The 18,847-nt window shown below is 53.2% G+C and overlaps 1 protein-coding gene across 6 annotated transcripts in view; it reads right to left on the bottom strand.

Annotated features, from left to right (window-relative positions):
- The window catches only part of TTC7B (tetratricopeptide repeat domain 7B), a 247,450-nt gene that overhangs the window by 29,954 nt on the left and 198,649 nt on the right, over positions 1-18,847 (bottom strand). For all 6 annotated transcript variants that reach the window (XM_059182508.1, XM_059182509.1, XM_059182510.1 and 3 more), the window contains 2 exons: positions 11,984-12,124; positions 403-605 (listed from right to left, as the gene is read on the bottom strand). In XM_059182508.1, the coding sequence (XP_059038491.1) occupies positions 403-605; positions 11,984-12,124 (344 nt within the window). The remainder of the gene's footprint in view (positions 1-402; positions 606-11,983; positions 12,125-18,847) is intronic.

Below are 18,847 nucleotides of genomic sequence, written 5' to 3'. Positions count from 1 at the left end.
CTCTCCCTCCGCTGATAGGATACCCCTACTAGCTAGCAGCATCAGAGACAAGCTGGGGTCTCTCTGGCGTATGGACATCCCACAAGGTGGCCGCCACTAGCAGCACAGCGACCAAGGTGACAAGGGCAATGGCCAGGGGACCAGTGACTCCCACCGGACCCTTGCACAGAACAGGACCACTGGGTGGAGTGGCAAAGGCTGAGCACGGCTAACTCCCACGGGATCCATCTGGATAAACCACCTGGGAATGGGCACTGCTGGCCCCAGGCAACGGGACAGCTTGGCAGGCTAAGTGCCTGGGCCTTCAAAACTGGATGAGGGTTTAGAGGTCCTGAGCTACCGGCTATTCCCAAGGGGAGCCCCAATCCAGGAATGGGGTCCCACCCTGGTTCAGGGACTCACCAGTCGCTGCATGCTCCTCACGTGGGTGGGACTGATGGATAAGGCTTCTTCGTACCACCGCCGGGCTTCCTCAAGGTTTCCTCGGAGCTCTGCGACCTGGCCGCGCATGTACAGGACGTTATGGGACATCGGGAAGAGGTTGGCAGCTTCCTGAGTACAGGCTGTGGCTTCTGCAGGTTTCCCGATGCCAATGTAGACTTCAGCTGTGGGTAGAGAGCAGAAGGCAGATGCTTTCCTGGTTCACTGCCCTTCAGAGGCCCTGCGAATGGCTGTGATTCTGGGGGTGGGGGGCATTTATAGCGCCCCTCCCTTGGGAATCTGGCAGGGGCCCATCTGGAATATGCAGGGCCCAGAGCCAGCCAATCCCCCAGCCTAAGTGGAGACAGCTGCAGGCTGGCGGGCCTTTCCGCCCACGGTGGCACAGGGACTCCAGTCACTCCCGGTGTAGGGCCTTGGAGGGCATACGTGTCACCATCTGCCAGAGGGGAGGCAGGCCTGCCCGGCCTGACCCGCCCCACCCCACCAAGGTCACCCACGTTCAGGGCCCACCTTGGTATCTAGGGCACCTGCCCTCCTCTCTGACAACCATAAAGAAAGGGCCGGGATGACAGAAGGACAAGGAAGCCAGAGGCACACAGCCCGTCAAGGGCACCAGCTCTACCCCGCAGCCTGTTCTCCTGACGCCAGAAAGTGCACAGCAGGCTGTGGCTTCCATGTTGACAGGCAGGAGAGAAAATGGTTGGTCCATCACATCCTGCCCTCCATCCCGGGAGAGGTACCATGCCCTGGAAACTAGAACCCCGTAACACCAACACGGCTCTTTGAAAACCAAGCTGTCACTTTTCAAAAAGCAGGAAAATGACCTTTTCTCCACTTGCAGGCCTCGACTCTCTCCCATGGAGTCCTGAGTTGCACGGCAGCCCCTGCCTCCCAAAGAGGAGGGATGTTCAAGTGTCACCCGCCCCGGCTCTGGGGTGTGCTCAGGTGCCCTCTTCTTCCGAAGGCCTGTGGTCCCAGTGCTGGGCCTGCGTCTTCAAGGACATCAGACCCCTCTCCTCTTTCCTTGGCTGTATCCGTCAAGACTACTGCCCTGAGTCCTACTCAGGTGGCTGCTGAGCTCCGGGACCCTCAACCCTTCTCCTCGGTCCCGCGCAGCCCCTGGCTTGTGGGTTCCTGCCTGGACCACTGGCTCTCCACCTCCAAGTTCCACGCACAGTAATATTTTATGTGTAATACAACACAAGCCAAAACAGAAACGGAAGGACAACACAATACAAAAGGAACAGAAAAGTGTCACTATTTTCCTTGTGCACCTCATCTGCAGTCTTCTGGAGGCCACTCTGGAAGTGCCTTGACTAGCCCAGGGCCTCCTTGGGCCCCTCACCTGCTGGCCATACCGTCTGTCCTCACCACTGTGCTCCCAGGGATGAGACGAGCCCCTGGCAGTCAGAGCTCAGGAAGCAGCTGCTGAACGAACGAATGGCGGAATGACTGATAGCGGTAACAGCGGCTAATGTTCATTAAGCACATGCTTGGTGCCTTTCTCCCTCACCTGCACAGGATCCCATGGTACCCAAGTGCACAGGGCCATTGCATAGACGAGGAAACAGGGGCAGGGGAGCTGAACAGCTTGTCCCGGGACTTAGGGCCAGCTAGAGGCAGAGCCTAGCTGGAGACCTGTGAACAGAGGTTCCCCTGCCCCCAGGTACCATCCAGTTCCCCTTGCCTGGCATTCGGAGCCCTTGGTGGTAGTTGGTTCTACTGGCCATACGAACCTGTGTCCCTCCTGCTCCCCAACACCCCAGGCTCTGCCCTGGTGAGCCCGTGCTGTTTCCACACACGATTTCGGTCTCCTGTTTCCTCTGGTAGGGCCGTGACGCCCCAGCTCCCTGGAGGCCTGCTCTGTCGCTGCCATTCCTGACAGCTACTTCCAACCCATGTTTCCCCTCAGAGGGGAGCCCAGGCTCTGCGCTCTCTGATGGCTGAGGCCCCGCGTGTGATTTCCTGAGGGGGGTCCAGGGTCCGCCCCCAGACAGAGACTCCTCTATCTCCCCACCTCCAGCTTCGAGCCCTGAGGCTGGAAAAGGGCAGGTGTGTATCACACAGTTGTGGTGTGTTAACGCTGCTGACTTTTGACTTCAACCCTCCTGGACGGCCCTTCTCTTTCCTGGTGATCATGTTCCCCAACAGCAGTCGCCTCAGGCTAGGAGAGAGCCCCTCAGGCTAGGCACGGGCCTGCACCCCCATCTGTTCTTCCAGCCTGTGGGTCCCCCCCCACCGTCGACGGCGGATTCAGCCTTGCACGGAGATGATGGGCTGGCGCAGGGCCCCCCAGACATGGAAACGGGCCACTCCAATCCAGTTGAGCCCCGACAGCAGCAGTGCTGGCTCAGTCCTGCCTCCTGTCCTGAGGAGGTCCGGCTCCCCAGGTGTTCACTGCACACCTGTGACACATGGGGACTGTGCAGGAACAGGGGTGACACGTATCTGTCCTTCGGTTTGGGCCCCGGCCGAAGCCTGCCCGTCCTGGGAGATAAACATACTCCTGGTGCCACCACAGGGCTGTCTGCTTCCGTCCTGCCGTGCCCTTTCCACTCTGGCCAGCCGGCTGCACGCCCGCCATGGTTTTAGGCTACCTGAGTGTTCCAGCTGTATGAATGTTCCTCCCACTGTGCACTGGGCTCCCGACTGGCTCCCGTTTTGAGGGTGGGCTCACGGACATTTCTAAGGTCCTCAGGGCCTATAGCTGATGGGTTGGGTGACCCACTGCGCCTCTGCCATCCAAATCACTAGGCAGAAAGGACCAACTTGGGAGTGGGGACAGAATGCTTCTAGAATTTTTATAACAAGATTGGGGAGTGGGGCAGCGGCTTAAACACCAGCATGACAATGTACCCATCAGCCCTATTCTGGGAGGGTCCTCTGTGGGACCACGTGTCTCAGGGAGTCTGATGCTATCGCTTCCTTCCTGAGGAATCGATCGGAAGACAGAGATTCCGCTGAGTCATGATCATGCAAGTGAGAGAAAGAACCCAGGCCTCCAAGGACTTGTTTTTGGTGGTGCAGAAGTTGTAGGAGAAGACCTGCATGGCTGGTAAAGCCTATGCTCCTCACAGCAGGGGGTGGGGGGAGGCAGGTGCGTGGCTGGCTGTTCCCAAATGTGTCTGTTTGAAGCTGGAATGGAAGGACATGGCACCATGTGATATGATGATTTTTAAACTGTCTTCCGTAGTGGAGCCTCTTCTGCCAAAGGCATCTTAAGAGTGGCAGCTCGCCTCCCTCTTGGTTTGGTCTCCCGTCCCAGCCTCTGGGGCGCCCCTGGGGACCTCAGGGCTCCAGGTCCCCCATTTGTAAACCAGCGTCATGAGAACACAGAGGGTTGGGTTCCTGCACCGGGGCTGTGTGTGCAGCCTCGGGCGAGGCGGGAAGGTCCCTCGGCCTGTTCACCTGTCGGCGGGGGCCCGATGTCGGCCTGCAGCTCTCCAGGACGGTGGTAAGGATTGGCCGAGGTGGTGCAAGCCGATCCCAGAGGCAGCTGAAACCGCTGAGGACAGCACTTGGTGCAGCCCCACCACCTTCCAGATGGCAGGGAGAAGACCGAGGTGCAGGGAGGGAAAACCACTTGGCAGAGCCCGCACCTCTTTGGGCTGGGGGTGTATCTGGGGATGCCTTTCATTTTACCATGGCTCCTTTGAGACGATAGCTTAGAACAGTCACTCCCCCTTTACGAGGAAATCACGTATTCCTGGGGCACAGAGTCTTTGGCTCCAGAAATAAAACCTTAGTGCTGGGATTTCTGACATCAGTCGAATCATTTGGAGTGCGGCTAGGGAGAAAGAGGGCTGTACCCACGGTCCCATACAGGTCCAGTTTCCTTTCACTCATGCTTCTAACACTTGTCAAGCACCTGCCTCATGTCAGTGGCAAGATTGAGAGGTGGCTTCCAACATGCCTGCCCTGGGCTCAGGACTGTGTACTGTGCAAAGGTACTGGGCAGAACGGGGCTGAGATCGAGTCTGGACGCTGCTGGAGCCAGGCTGTGTGCCTGGCGCAGGGCTGCGTTGGCGCAGGGCTGCGTTTGCCCAGGAAGATGCAAAGTGGCTTCTCACACAGGTGCCTTCAGCTATCGAAGCCTGCCCCCCGGGGGTTAGTCTACCCAGAGGGGACACCTATTTTGAAGCTGATACAAAGGAGCGGCAGTAAATGCTGGAAGCAGCCTGAGGGCTGTACCCGCGTGGGTGCTGTCGGCTCTTCCATGCCACTTGAGGTCTGGCAGAGAGGGAGGAAGGGAAGGACTCGTGTGCTCCCCGGTCTCACAGGTGAGGCCTGCAGGCAGGCAGGCAGGGAGTGAGGCCGGCAGACTCCCTGAGCCCTGAAAACAATTTCCTTTACCCTAAACCCTGCTTTCCTGACTTGTGCTTGGAAAATAAATCTTAGCAGCTTGGTTCCAGGCTAGCCCCTGCCTATGGGGGTGCTGAGGAGTTCCCAGGGGGAGCACAGGGTCCCTTTCCGAAGCAGCAGGTCCTCCCAGAGCACACCGTCTGTGCTTTCATGAATTCCCTCTCCTATAACATTCAGTACGAGGGCCTGGGTGAGCTGCCCTCACCCTTCAAAGTCACGAAGGTCTCGGGGAAGGGACTGCAGCCGTTATCAGCTCTCCCCAGAACTGTTCTTCACTTTTCCCTTGTTTGGGCAAGGTTGGAAGTGATTTCGTTTGCGTGTGTTGGTCCAAACCTGAGCTTCTCTGGCCGGGGTCCCAAGCCGGGCCTGTTGTGCCCAAGCTGAGTGCAGCCCAGGTCCTTTCCTCAGTGAAGGTCTGGCCGAACGCCTCTGTCAGGATCTTGGCTGCATGACTGATACATATTTCTGAGTTTCCAAGTGGCGGTGCCCACCTGCCTGCAGGGACGCCTTCCCCAGCGGCTGGGCAGGGTGGTGGACTAGTTCCTCATCCTCTAGCTCATTCGGGAGACACTTGACCCCCCATCCAGACCCTGGCCCAGCTGGTCTCCTGATGCTTCCATCCTTCCCCAGAAGCCCCCCTCCCCTTCGGCTGACCTTGATTCTTCATTCAAAGGGAAAAGAGAAGCCAGTAGAACAGACCTGAGCGTCTCCTTGCTGCCACATTGACAAGCCCTCTGTTGTCCTCTGTGCCCATCCATTCTGCTTCCCTTCTGCTGTAACTGAGGCCAACCCCTCTGCCTGTGCCCTGGACCCCAGCACTGGCCTGCTCTCCTCAGGGATTCAGACCTTCACGTATCCTCTCTCTCTCTCTCTTCGGGAGGAGGAGGAGCTCAGTGTGGATGTGATCGGCCCAGAGGCCATCAATATGCTTCTGGGTCAGCCAGTGCAACCTCCGAGCTTGAACTCAAGCACATTTCCTCCCCAACTACCCCACATTTCTCTCCTCTGCTGCACGGGGGTCTTTCCTGGGACGACCGTGCACCCTGGCCTTGTCCTCCTCACCTGCCGGAGCCCTGTAGCCACACTGGTGGGCTCCATCCCCAGCACGACCCCCCCTCCCCAGCCTCACCTGTCACGGCCACCGACAACTCCCATACGCCACGTCCAACAGGTGCTTTTGTCTGCGCCCATTCGACCTCCCAGCAGCACTTCCTACCAGCCACAACCTCCTCAATAACAGTGATTTTAAGAGTTACCAGGTGCTTGCTACCCACTGAGCACTCCGCTCGCCTTATCTGGTGTAGCTGTCACAACCGCCCTCATTTTGCACCGGAGCAAACCAGGACTCACCCGGAGGCGGGAAGACCCGCCCAGCTCACCCTGCCGGAGCGAGGTGACACGGGGATTTGCAGTCTGACTGCGCAGCGCACAAGGGAAGGAAACCCCTCTAGCTGCCCCAGCGCCGCCCCTCCTGTTTCCCTCCTGCCTGACTGACCACCCCCTCTTTGCTCACTTTGGCTTTCCCCGCTCCTGCCCAAATTTCAAATGTGGGCGTGGCTTGGGGCTTGGTCCTGGTCCTTTCCCTTCTCTGTGGGGAGAGGCCTTCTCCTCCCAGGCCTTCTCATCATTCTATCCTTACTCCCCAGTGTCTGTTTCCAGGCAAATCTGAAACGAGGCTGGATTCTCCAGCTGCCTGCTTGCGGCCCTCACTCGCATGTCCACGGGCACTGGACACTTCCAAGTTCAAACGCGACTCTGGTTTCCCTTCCTCCCTGACTCTACCACATCGGTCCCTCCCCACCAGCTTCCCATTGCAGAGAATGGCGTCACCAGTGGCTCACAGTGACTCAGGCCCCAAACACAGGCTTCTTCTCCACGCCCCCAACATCACACCCATGGAAAGTCCTATGGTTCCAGCTCCATGGTGCATCTCAGAGCCCACTTCCCTCTGCCTCCACACTCTGCTCTTTCTCTTCCCACTTTTGCTGCTTCCATTCCACTCTCCATGTTTAGACAAAGTGGTCTTTTCAAAGCCTGTCTCTGACCCTCTCACTCTCCTACTGGAAGTCCATCAGTAGCTTTTCAATGTTTTTAGGATTCACTTAAAGACCTTAGCATGGCTTCCAAGGGCCTTGGCATTTCTCCAACACTCTCTAGCCTGGTCTGCAGGCCTCCCCACCATTGGCCTGACCACCACCGATCACTGCTCAGGCCTCTGCTCCCCCCACCAGCCCCATGCTCAAACCTTTTCTTGCCTCTGGGTGTGGGGACAACCTCTGCCACCAGTTCTCCCAGGGGACCACACTGCCCCTTTATGGCACCTGGCACCATAAGAATGAAGTGCTTCTCTAATTGTTTTGTTTCACGTCTGTAAGCTGCATCAAGGCAGGGACTGTTGTCACGACCACTGACTCCTGAGCCTTGCTCTGATGCTGCCCCATAGACACGTGCTTGAAGACACTGTGCTGCCCACCCGAGTGCCCACCCTGGCTTACAGCTGGGGTGCCAGGGCCACACTGGCTGGCTCTGAGTTCTGGCTCCTCCACTTATTAGCCAGGTAATAATAGGCAAGAGACTTGAGAGCTGTGTATCAGTTTCTTCATCTGTAAAGTGGGGTGAATAAGGTATTTATACCTCATAGGGACAAAACAAATTAAGACACACAAAGTCCTTGGAATAAAGTCTGACATATGGGCAGTGCTCGATAAAGGTGTAGATCATTAATCAACCCCCCCCCCCCCAGGGCAGGAGCTGGGGTTGGGGGTAGAGGTGGAGTTTGCTTAATCTAGACTGGCCCTGAATGAGGCAGGCCTGACGGGGTCGGGGGGATGAGGGGTGGGGAGGGGGGGGTAGGGGTGGGGGGGGGTGGGGAACCATGTGTTTGCTCCTGCAGGGGCTCCCAAGGACGTGTACACCAGCTATCTGGGCACAGGCCTCATCTCTTCCGGGGGCCTGGCCACAGGATGCCCCCTCCACCCTGCTGATGCAGCCTCTGGGAGGAGCCTGGGAAGGGGGTGGGGGAATGGGAGAGGCCAGGCCAGGGCTGGGGAATTCGAGAGAGTATCGAGAGAGTATCGCGGCTTTAAATTCACAGTAGAAATCAGAAAATCTGATCTTGCACATCTAAGAATAGCCGTTGGTTTCAACTGTGAGAGTGCCAAAGTGAAAGCTATAATTATTAGTACGTAACAAGCAGAAATTAACCACCTACCGCAAAGTCATTTTTAGCTGCCATCCCAATGTGGAAATTAAAAGATGGGCACCAAAAAGCTGCCTGGCTTGGCAAAGGCTCTGGTTCAGCCTGGAATATCAGCGAATATCTGAGTCTCTGATGGCCAACCAGGAGGTTTCCATCCTAAGGAAGCGGTATGGCTTCCAGGGAGATGGGTTTTGCAGTACAGTAAACTTCAAATGCTCTAAGGCAGCTCCCCTGACTCTGACTCCTGCCCCAGTTAGACCCCAGAGACATTTATTTCTACCCAGCCTGGGTTTCCCTCTTGCAAAGTGGTGGAGATAACCCCTTCTGACCTTCTTTATAAGACGGTGTTTATACTAACGGTCCCAGAAGATACTTGGAATTTCAGGAAAGGAAACCGTAAAAATAGGTAAATGTCATGTAAAGCCCAGAAGCCATAAAGAAAAGATTGATAAATGCATTTTCTAAAGACTGGCAAAACAAAAACAAAAACAAAAAAGACAAACATGAACACTAACAAAATAAAAACAGGAGAAAATATTTATAGCTTGTATCACAGACATGAGGCAAATTTCTTTGACACATAATAAGCGCTTACAAACCAAAAAGGAAAGCTCAGTGTGTAAGAAGACAAATGAGCAGAAGCCATGAACAGACAACTGAAATACCACTTTTCACCGATCGGACTGGCAGAGATCTAGAAGTCTGAGAATGCTCTGTGTTGATAGGGATGTAAGAAAATGGGCATTCGCACATTATTGGCTGGGCTGTGGACTGGTACTACTCTGTGGAAGCCAATGTGACAACATTTATCAAATTAACAAGAACACACCCTTTGATCCATCAATTCCATTTTTAGAAATTTATCTAAATTTACCTAATTTATCTAAATTTTATCTTTTTATCTTAAAATATAGATGGATACTTATTGATGTATTGTAAAATATTAGAAATAATCTAAATGTCAGTTAATGGAGTACTGGTTAAATTACGGTAAATTCACACAATGGATTTATTCTATGCGGCTGGTATAAAGTCTGAGTCAGTGTTAGGTACGCTGATAAGCAATGACATCCCAGTGTGTGTGACAGCCCTGGAAAGTGCACAGGGGCTTACTAGCAGTGGTTGCTGGGGCCAATGGTGGCTGAGTCTCAGGGGAGGGCTAGAACTTCTCACTCTCATCCTTTGTACCTTTGTAGTCGTTTACGATTTGCAGGTACTATTTATTCAAAACGTAGGCCCCAACAAACTAAGGAACAAACAGCTGCCAGGTGTCCTGGCAAGAAGCCCAAGACGCTGGAGTCAGAGGTGTGCAGGATCGGAGGGGAGGCACAGGGGGAAGGGTGTGGGTCTCACCCCTTAGGAATGGAGGGGCCCTGTGCGATCAAACACTGTTGTCTTCCAGGATCTGTGACTCCCTGCTGGGCCATTGGTCCACCCCCTCACAGAGCAGCAGGTGGCTTAATGTCCAAGTTCATGATCTCTCTGCCATTCAAATGGACATATCCTGGCCCAGGGACCTGCTCATACCATAGGCTGGAAATTGAAGGTTGTCTCAGAGTGACCTCACCTGCAAGCCTCAAATCTGGGGTCCCCTCACCATGGGCTCCTGTCATGGGCTCCCACTAGACTAAACTCACCAGAGAAAACCACCAAGAGAGAAGAGACCCTCAAATGCCACAGAAACACCATGGCCTGGGGGTGTTAGGCCTTGATCTTTGGAAGTTTCTTCCAAAGCTTGTAAAATTTACACAATCTGGCCATAATACTTTAGACCTAATGATGGAACCATAAATTGTCCAAAAGTAAGGGGGGGAGTGTGTCACTGTTATTTTGCCTGTCAGAGCAGCAGAGCTCATACCACGGGTGGTAAAACCTCACAGATCAGAGGAAGCTGTTTTCTGAGTTCATTCTGAAGTTACCTCTTCAAAGACCATATGAATATATGACACGGTTCTAAATCTTGGTGTAAACCAAGTCACTGCTTTGAAAGAGTCACTATGGCACAAATCCTATAAAGATTCGAATTTACTCAATTCCTTCGTACAACAAAAGCCCCCTGTATATTCTGTCCAGAGTTTAGAAGGCAGGTTTGGCGTTCGTTTTAATTGTTCAATCCCACCAATTTATAGAAGGTTAAAAGCATACCCATTAAGTAAGGAGAGGTTTATCCTGTGCTACAGGCTATGCCAATGAGAAGTGGATATCATGCAATTAGGTCCAAATTCAAGGACATCTCCAAACTGAATCTTAGCCACCAAGTTCTTCAATGTTCTAATCAGCGGCTACCAAATTTCCTCCTGAGAGTCATGGGGACCACGCAGAAAGGAACAGAGTCTGGATAACTGAAAAACGGGCAGCAAGCCAGCAGGAGAAATGGTCCTGGAACTTAGTGACCCTCACTTGGGTCACTGACTTTTCCAGGAAACAGGGAAGAGGAGCAATGCCTGTGAGGTCAAGGAAGTTCATTCCAGCCTTGAAGGATTGCCTTTAGCTCTGCTGGGTTTTTTTTAAGAGGCAGGCCCTTCAAATCTCACTTTCAATTCCGATTCAAAAGACACCTCGGCCCCCCACACTGACCCTGCAGGGTCAGCCGGTCTTTCCTGGCCCAGACTCTGCTACCGAATGGGACAGGAGCCAAGCCCTAGACGGGGGGCACAGGACGTGGGGGGCAGGGCATGACCGCTGTCCCTGCACCCTGCATGCCGGCTTCTCTGGGACCCAGCGAGAGGCCACATGCTGGCAAGTGTCTGCCCTGGAAGAACAATCAGTACATTCATGAATCATCCCTCTTTTGTGCTTCTGCTTTGAAGAATGTAATTTGTTAATTTATGGTAGTTGTTATGGCTCCATTAAAGATGCCAACACAGAGGAGGCTGGCTGAGCTGCACTTCGTGACACACCGAAGCCAGGTGAATCCCAACACGTTTTCATACATGGAGGTCTGCCAACGGTTCCAAACAAGGCTGACCAGCACACAATTAGCTTTGGCAAAAAAGGAGTAAACAGACGGACAAGGGTGGATAATAAGCAGTTTCCCCAGCCAAACCTGGCCTTTCACTGTGCACCCTGAGGGTCCGGCCTGGGAAGGCCCAGGTGACATCTTGCAGACCCGGTGATAAAGCTCGAGGAACAGAGGTCACCGTTCGTACAGAAACATAATGTCAGTAAATCACCAGCAACCATTTGCCTAGAGCCTCTGCCTAGTGGGGTTCTCCTCGATACACTGCCGGCTTGTGGGACGGATCATGGGGATTTTCAGTTCAGTATCGGTACCCGCGTGAAGCTGGAGGAGGGGCGGTCCTCTCTGCTTGCTGGGCTGGTTTCCAGTTCTGCGGCTGCGGCTCCCCTCTTCCTGCTCTCTGGGTTGGCAGGAGTGCCAGGTTGGGGGTATGCAGGGACATTGAAAGTGTTGCCCCTTCCTGGGGTTTGATGAAGACCTCTGAGTCATCAACACACACGTCCCCTCTCCCAGGGACTCTAGATGTCCCCACGGAATGCGCCAAGTACCGCTCATCAACCCCAGGAGGTGGGTGCTAGTACCCTCCCCCCCAAGATGAGGAAGCCCCAGCTGCGGTGAAGCAATTAGCTCCCGTCTACACAGCTGGTAGAGGATAGAACTTCCGGACTTCTGCCTGGGGCACCCTGCCATGCTGTGCCCCCTGCGAAGCAAGCCTCGGTGTAGGTCGCTCTCTGGCTCCTCTGAGGGCACACAGCTGGCATCCCACCCGGTGACCTCCCTGCGCCCCTCAGAGGCCAATCGGGTCATCTTGGCTGCCTGTCTGCTCTGTACCAGGTTCTGGGGCATGACGGGGAGACACAGAGGAACTCATGGTTCCTGCAAGCAGCTGTGGCATTCTGACCTGTGACTGCTTTGATTTCTCAAAAACCCTCCAGAGAGGGGTCATAGGTAAACAGGCGAGCACCCACAGGCTCCCCCGGCATCTGGCACGGCCGTGGGGGTTGCGGGGGGCAGAGCCATACCTGCATGGAGCCAGATCTGCGCCAGCGTCATCCAGGGGTGTAGCGGGCCCTGCTTGGGGGCACTGCTCTGCAGAGACGAGGCCACTTCAGACAGTGCCTGTTCCACTCTGGATGCTGCCACGGATGTGGCATGGACAGAGCCTGTGGGGGGTTTTTGAGAAGACGGCATCAGAAGTAAAAGGACAGACCTGCCCAACCAGCCATCCACCCGCCTCCTCCCACACACAGACACAAGTTCAAGACGAACACACACTCCTTCCCCCATGGGGTCTCCGAGTTGGATGTCCATGAAATACAGACAGGCATTACGGCCTGGAACGGGAGTCTCCGTCCTCCACTCTAGCTAATCTTTAGTCAACAACCAGAGCACATGCTAGGGGAAGTGCTCCACACGGGAGCTGAGTCTAAGACAGTGCGAGTGTTCGGGGGCAGGAGAAGGGCAGAGTTGGACACACGGCTGTGACGCTCATGCTGGAACGTGGCATAAATGAAGGACCACAAGGGGAAGTGACAGAGCACGCCTGGCCGGGTCTAAGCCTAGAAACCACCAGAGGGCCAGGCAGGAGTCAGCCTTGTCTCGTGGGGATGGAGAAGGCCATTCTTAAGACAAACCCAGAAACTTGCCAGTCCTCTCCCTGGCCTTCAAGAGTGGGCCAACATCCCTAGATTTGGAACCACATTCTAGGACATGACCTAAGGATAGGAGGAAGAGCACACGTTAGCCCAAGATTTAAGCCGATGTCCATTGTCAAGGCTGAACTAGGAGGATAGACTATAGCAAACGTCCCTGGGCTCAGGAGTGGTACCCGTGTGCCTCAGGGTCAAAACCTGTCCTAAATAGCTACGGAGATGAGCAGACCAAGCACATCTACTAGTCAAAGGAAGCAGGTAAAGGAACTTCTATTCAGAAATCAAATGCCTCCTTCCTCCTCACTTGCCCATCTACGAGGCCTGGTGACTGGAGACCATTCCCTGCTCAGTGGGCTGAGTCCTCACCTCTCCCCGACACTCCCTCTTAGAGGTGTGGTCTCGGAGCTGAGAGCAGGCATCTCAGTTATTTTAACTGCGAACTGTTGATATTTATATCACTGGCCACATTCTTCATTTTTAATTTATTGTGAGGGTACCAGGGAGAGAGATGTTCTGACATGGGTGAGCGGTGACTCTCAGCTTATCATTAGGTTTCAAATAGTGATAATCGATAAAGACAAACACTGAACACTCTAGAAAACCGGAGCTGGTTATACTCTGGATAAGAAGAAATTGTGAGCATAAAAGTAATTTCTGTTGGGGCTTTGAGATGCACTACAATTGATGCATCTTGAGAGTATTTGCGACAAGAGGCTGGCCACCCATATTGTGCTTTGACAGTTCCAACATGAAGGAAACATAGGTACTTCTGAATACCATCACATCCTTCAGCAGGGGTTTGCTGGAGGGGGCTCACGGGAGGTGGACAGAAGCAGACTGGGAATCTGCCTTCGGTGGATGAGCCACACAGAGTGCCCACGGGGACAAGCGGGAGGAGGGCGCCTCCGGGAATGGCCAGTGAGTCCTGCAGAGGGAACAGGGCTGCAGCGAGGAGGAACCTGAGACTCAGTTAAAAGACACCAGCCGTTGCCATCATGATCCAGCACTGAGGAAGTCCCGCTAAGGACTGACCCTCGCTTAGACAAAGCGTGTCTGACTACTTAAAAAAAAAAAAAAAAAAGAAAGAAAAAAATCAAAACAGCAAAATGATTAGACTGCTGTCGATTTTTTTTGGGGGGGGGTGTCTTGTTTTGTTTTGGACTTTTTTATGGAAAAGAAATATTTTAACTTTGAGAACAAGGATTTGATATAGTTTTCCTGAGACTTTTAGCAGCAGCTAAATTTCAACTAAATAAACAAGGTTGTTGTTGCTATATTCTGACGTCACCAGGCCAGTTTGCCTTCTCACCGATCACCTTGAACAGTGGTTCTCAACTGGGGCTTCAGATAAGAATCACTTGGAGATTTAAAAGACCACGATGCTGTAGCTGGGCCCAGGCGAACCGAATCCCTAACTCTTGCAAGAGTGGGACATGGCAGGCCTCTTGCGAATCACTCCAGGGAGTCTACTCTGTGGCCAAGACTGAGAGGGACCCACCGGGAGAGACAGAAAGCAGTTGTTATTAACATTTGGTCAAAAAAAAGCCTGAAGGCGTCTTCTACACACGCCAGGCAGGGAGCATGTGCTCCCCTGCTTCCCTGCAGCCCAAGGGGAACAGTGTTCCAGGAAGATCTTGTTCCTTAGAACACTGGTTCTCAATTCTCCTGGTCTCAGGATCCTTTTATAGACTCTGCAGAGTTCCCGAGACTCCGCCCAGAGATTCTGCTTATCTGGGTTGTATCAGCTGATGTTTTGCCACACTGGAAATCAAAACCGAGACGCTTAAAATATTTAGTCACTAATTCATTTGCAACTAACAATAATGAACAAATACTAAACAAAAATTCTACCCGTTTTTCTCCTAGTTTCTACGGGTCCTTTGCTACGAGGACCTGTGACTGTTGGAGGGGCTAATTTTGATTTTTGGATTCACTGTTTTATTTGGGCTGCAAACGAATTAATCAGAACCATTGTTAAAGTCCCTTCTCTTCGTGATAGCTATACACAACTACATAACTAATTATTCACATAATAACGTGTTTCCCTATGAATAAGGTCTGGCTAATGATGACAGGAGTCATTATCAGTTTTAGTTACATGCCATGGCAGGTTTCAGGCACTCCGATGACCACTTTACATTTATTATTTCATTTAACCTTTAAACAATTCTGTGAGGCAGCTAACGGTGTTACCTGCATGCTTTAGATAACGAAGCTGAGATTTAATGAGCTTATGAACTTATCCAAAGTCGTACACCCAGTGGGTGGCAAAAGTAGGACTCGAACAGTAGTCTAACTCTGAATCTGGCTTCTAATCCAGCTCCGCTACCACCTCCTCCAGGAAGGCTGCCGTGAGCCTTCTGTTTTGTTTCCCTGTCACATCCCTGTTAGAAGGTGGGCCTTGGGTCCTCAGTGCTCCTCCAGCACCCTGTGGCTATGGCTACCTGGCTACCCACTGCACAGACCACACTGTTTCCTGTTAATGTCACTGTCTCTCCTCTTAGATTGCGTGGAGGCAGGCCCCACATCAAGGTGCTCTCAGAGGCTGACAATACCAGGCCCATGAGAGGTACTAGGTAAATGCTTGCAGAATGAATAAGTACTGTCGACAGACATGTCACGGGCTGCAATCTGGAGGAGAGTGGTTGGTCCCCTCTTCTGGAAGCATGTCTGTGTGCTCTACTGTCCTGGCCTAACAAGGACTCAGGGGCCAGAACCTTCACTGTCTCAAAGGGCTTCTCGGTGTGGCTGTTCTCACCTCCAGCCACTAGGACTGCAGATGACTGCGGCACATCGTAGGGTTACACACTGTACCTCACTCCGTGGCTTTCCCTGTCTTCAATATACCCAAGCCATTTAAATATCGAGGGGGACTATGGATTTCCCACCTAGCTGATCCCTTTTTAACACATGCTTCCCAAGGGCAGAAACCCTTCATATTCTAAACTAGGTATGAGTATTAGAGCATTTAGGTACTGGCTAACAATAATAGTTGACTAATAATAAGGGCAACATTACTGACTAGTTAACCTCTACTATTCCTGGCAATAATACAGTCAAATTCTTCCATAGGATTAGAATTTGGAGGAAAAAAAATAAACATCATTATCAATCAGAATGGCTATATCTGATTTAAAAAAAAACACCAAAAAAACCAAAAACAAAACAGTCTTTAAGTGACTATCTCATAGGACTGAAACAGTGAGTGCCAGATAATAGATCCTTTCTACCAAACCAGATTTTGGTTTAAGTAGGTACACAACTAGAAATGCTCGTTCTTACCAACATTTTTTTTTCTTTTAAGGCAACCCTTGTCTTTCTCACCAAAGCAAATGTATTCCCACAGTGTACGTGGGGGTGGAAGGGATTATTATCCTAAGGGAAATGGACAAATTGAGGCTTAAAAAAGGAATCAGAGGGAGGAATAGAAGATATATTTCTCATTTGAGATCCAAGACTCTGGAGGGATAAGCTTCCACGTAATCAGGTTCAAGAGGTAAGCCGGGGAGAGAGCCCGGCTGGTGGGCATCTCTTATTTATCACATTAATTCGAGACGTGCTTACCGCCGTCGTCACCCAGCAGGCCGAGCAGCTGCTGTGCTCCCCCAGCTCCCTCAGCCATAGGGCAAGGAGGCTCTGCAAAGCCACCGCAAAGCCAACCGAACCGAGAGCGGGTGCAGGCAGCCGAGGGCGCGCCTGAAAATCCGGCCCGGGTTCCGTGAGCTAACTGTCCAGATGCTCCAGGGGGCTTCAGATGCCCTGGCGCTGAGCAGATCTGGACTTCCTCAAGCCAACTGCTCTCTCTTCTCTGCCAGCCAGATGCCCAAAGGAAAATGTGGTCTTGGACCCCTGATCCAAAGGCAAAGTGCCGCCTGAAGAACTGTTCTCATCCAGGCTTTTCGTCTGGAGGGGTTGTGGGGGAAGGGAAGCAGCAAAGAGGACCAGGGAACCGGACGGGCAGCTCCCCATGGCTGATGGGACCCAGAACCAAGGTCACTGACCTCAGGAAGCCGTGAGTCCGAGCTCCAAAGCCCTCCCGAGGCTTCCTGACCCAGGCTGCTACCGTGCGCGGAGGCGTGTTGAGGAACCCGGGACACTGGGAGCCTTGGCTCAGACTGCGGGTGCAGCTGGAGCCTTTTGGAAAACCCCTTGTCCAAAGCTCGCCACACCTGTGCTCGACCTCACACAGACCGCCCCGGGGGCATCGCACGTGAACCCCATCTCACCATTCAGAGGGATCTCGGAGGCAACAATCTTGTTAGGCATAAGGCATAAGAGATGACGGGGCGTGGTTATGTTCGATAAGGCCTGTTTTCGCGAGCAGGGTTCCTGAACGCAGAGCCTCCCTCTACAGTCCGGCTGGCTGTCCTGACTGTTCTGGTGGCACTGGGTGAGCGGCTCTCGTCTGTAGGGCATGCACCTCCCTCTCCCCCGTATCTTCCCAGCATGTCGTAGCTAGACTAGATCTTAGATGGATCTCCGCCCCCCTGGTGCCTGGGTACACGTCAGCGTCCAGGAACAAGGGCCAAGTGTCACATGATGTGCAACGAAAATCCTTTACTGCATATCCCACATGAGTTTGCTGGGGCTTTGGGCTGCTCTCGGCTTCCCAGCCCCAGAATTAACTCAGATGCCTGGTGTGCATGAATCTGGGATAATGGGCCTTGCGGCTGTGCCCGAAGTCCCCTGTCTCCACTGGGCACCCACCTTCTCCCTGACGAACCCCATAGCAGCAGACACCTGTGCTCCCCATGTTCTTCGGAAAAGAAAAAGAGCCACTCAGGGGCGGGCACACAGCAGCCCCGACGGCTGGTGAACCTCCACACTTAGTGCCCCTCAGGTCTGAAATGATTCGATATTATCTGTCACTAGACTTTATTCAGCTCCCAGTTCTGAGAAGTTGTCCCCCCCCAACCCCCAAACAACTCAAACAGGAAGGAAGAGGCCGCCGGTCTCCCTCTTCAAGACCCCGAATACTGAACAGCGGTCCGAATGACTAAGCATTCTTGCCAGAGAGCTCTGCTTACGATGCTTCATTTTTAACAGGAAAAGAACGTCTTTCTTGAGCTAAGGCTTGAAAGTAAAATCAGTCCAACACTGCTCACTGCAGGCAGCCTGGTGACCTTCTCACACCTGCCACCTGGGCTCTAAGAACCAGCATTTCCCCGGGGCTGCAGGAGACACAGCTCAGTAGCCTTCTGTTCTGAAGACGAGGGACAGTCCACTCTCACACCAAGCACCAAGTTAGGCACTTGGCCTCTACACCTTTTTTTTTTTTTTTTCGAACATTAAACATTCCGCCCCCACCCCCCGCCCCCCGGGTGTTATAGGACAATTCCCATCTTTGCTAGAGGCAGTCCTGCTTCTCTGAGGAAGCTGACGTGGGGTTTGGGGTGGGGGGGCTCCTCCCTGGCATATCTTCAGTTCCGTGACAGCAGCCACGTCCCCTGTAGCGTGTCTGCCAGTCTGACAGGGTGTGGGACCATAGCGCTTGGCAGGCGCCCGCCATTCCTGCCTGATTCCCCCTGACAACGGGGCTTCTCCTGCCTGTGGGTTCCTCTGATAAATAACTTTGGTCCCCGTTCTGGGAGACAGTTCCCTTTTCCATGGAATGGAAAAGAGATGAAGACAGCCAAGTAAGTCAGGACAGCCAAACCCACGGTCTCGAGACGAGATCACAATTTCCAAGTGACTTTAACAGAATATCAAGCACATGGAACCTGACAGGATGTGTCTTCTCCTGACGGGGGGAAATGTTCTCCCCAGGGAAAGCTTTAGGGAAGGATCCCACTAAAGCGGGGGCGGAGGGGGGGGGACTGGGGTTTATGGCCACCAGTGGGCATGCGGGGGCACCCGGCATGCTGCTGACGGGTGTTGGCAGGGACAGGTGGGCACACGGGAAGCGTGGCGGGAAGCCGTTCGCAAGCATGCGGGAAGAGGCCAGCTGTCAGAGCGAGCCGAGCCATGGCTCTGGGCTGGAGACAGTACCTTCTGGAGGACTACACCAGGCAGATGCTTTCATCTCCACTAGAAACCCTCCCTGTCGCATATTCATGAGGCTGTGCGTCTGGACTCAAGTGCTGGGGGAAAGGCTGCATTTGTCTTTGAATGTAGCTTCTGGGAAAAGCCTCTCCAGTTTGGGTGACAGTCTCATTACTGGACACACACTCCTTCACTTCCGTCTGAGTGCCACTTATTACTGCCTCGTCAATCTCCTAAAACTGTCTTTGATCT

This window comes from Mustela lutreola, chromosome 7 (assembly GCF_030435805.1).
Source record: "Mustela lutreola isolate mMusLut2 chromosome 7, mMusLut2.pri, whole genome shotgun sequence".
Lineage (NCBI taxonomy): Eukaryota > Metazoa > Chordata > Mammalia > Carnivora > Mustelidae > Mustela > Mustela lutreola.
Note: the sequence above shows the minus strand (reverse complement) of the source record. Positions and strands in the feature narration are given on the sequence as shown.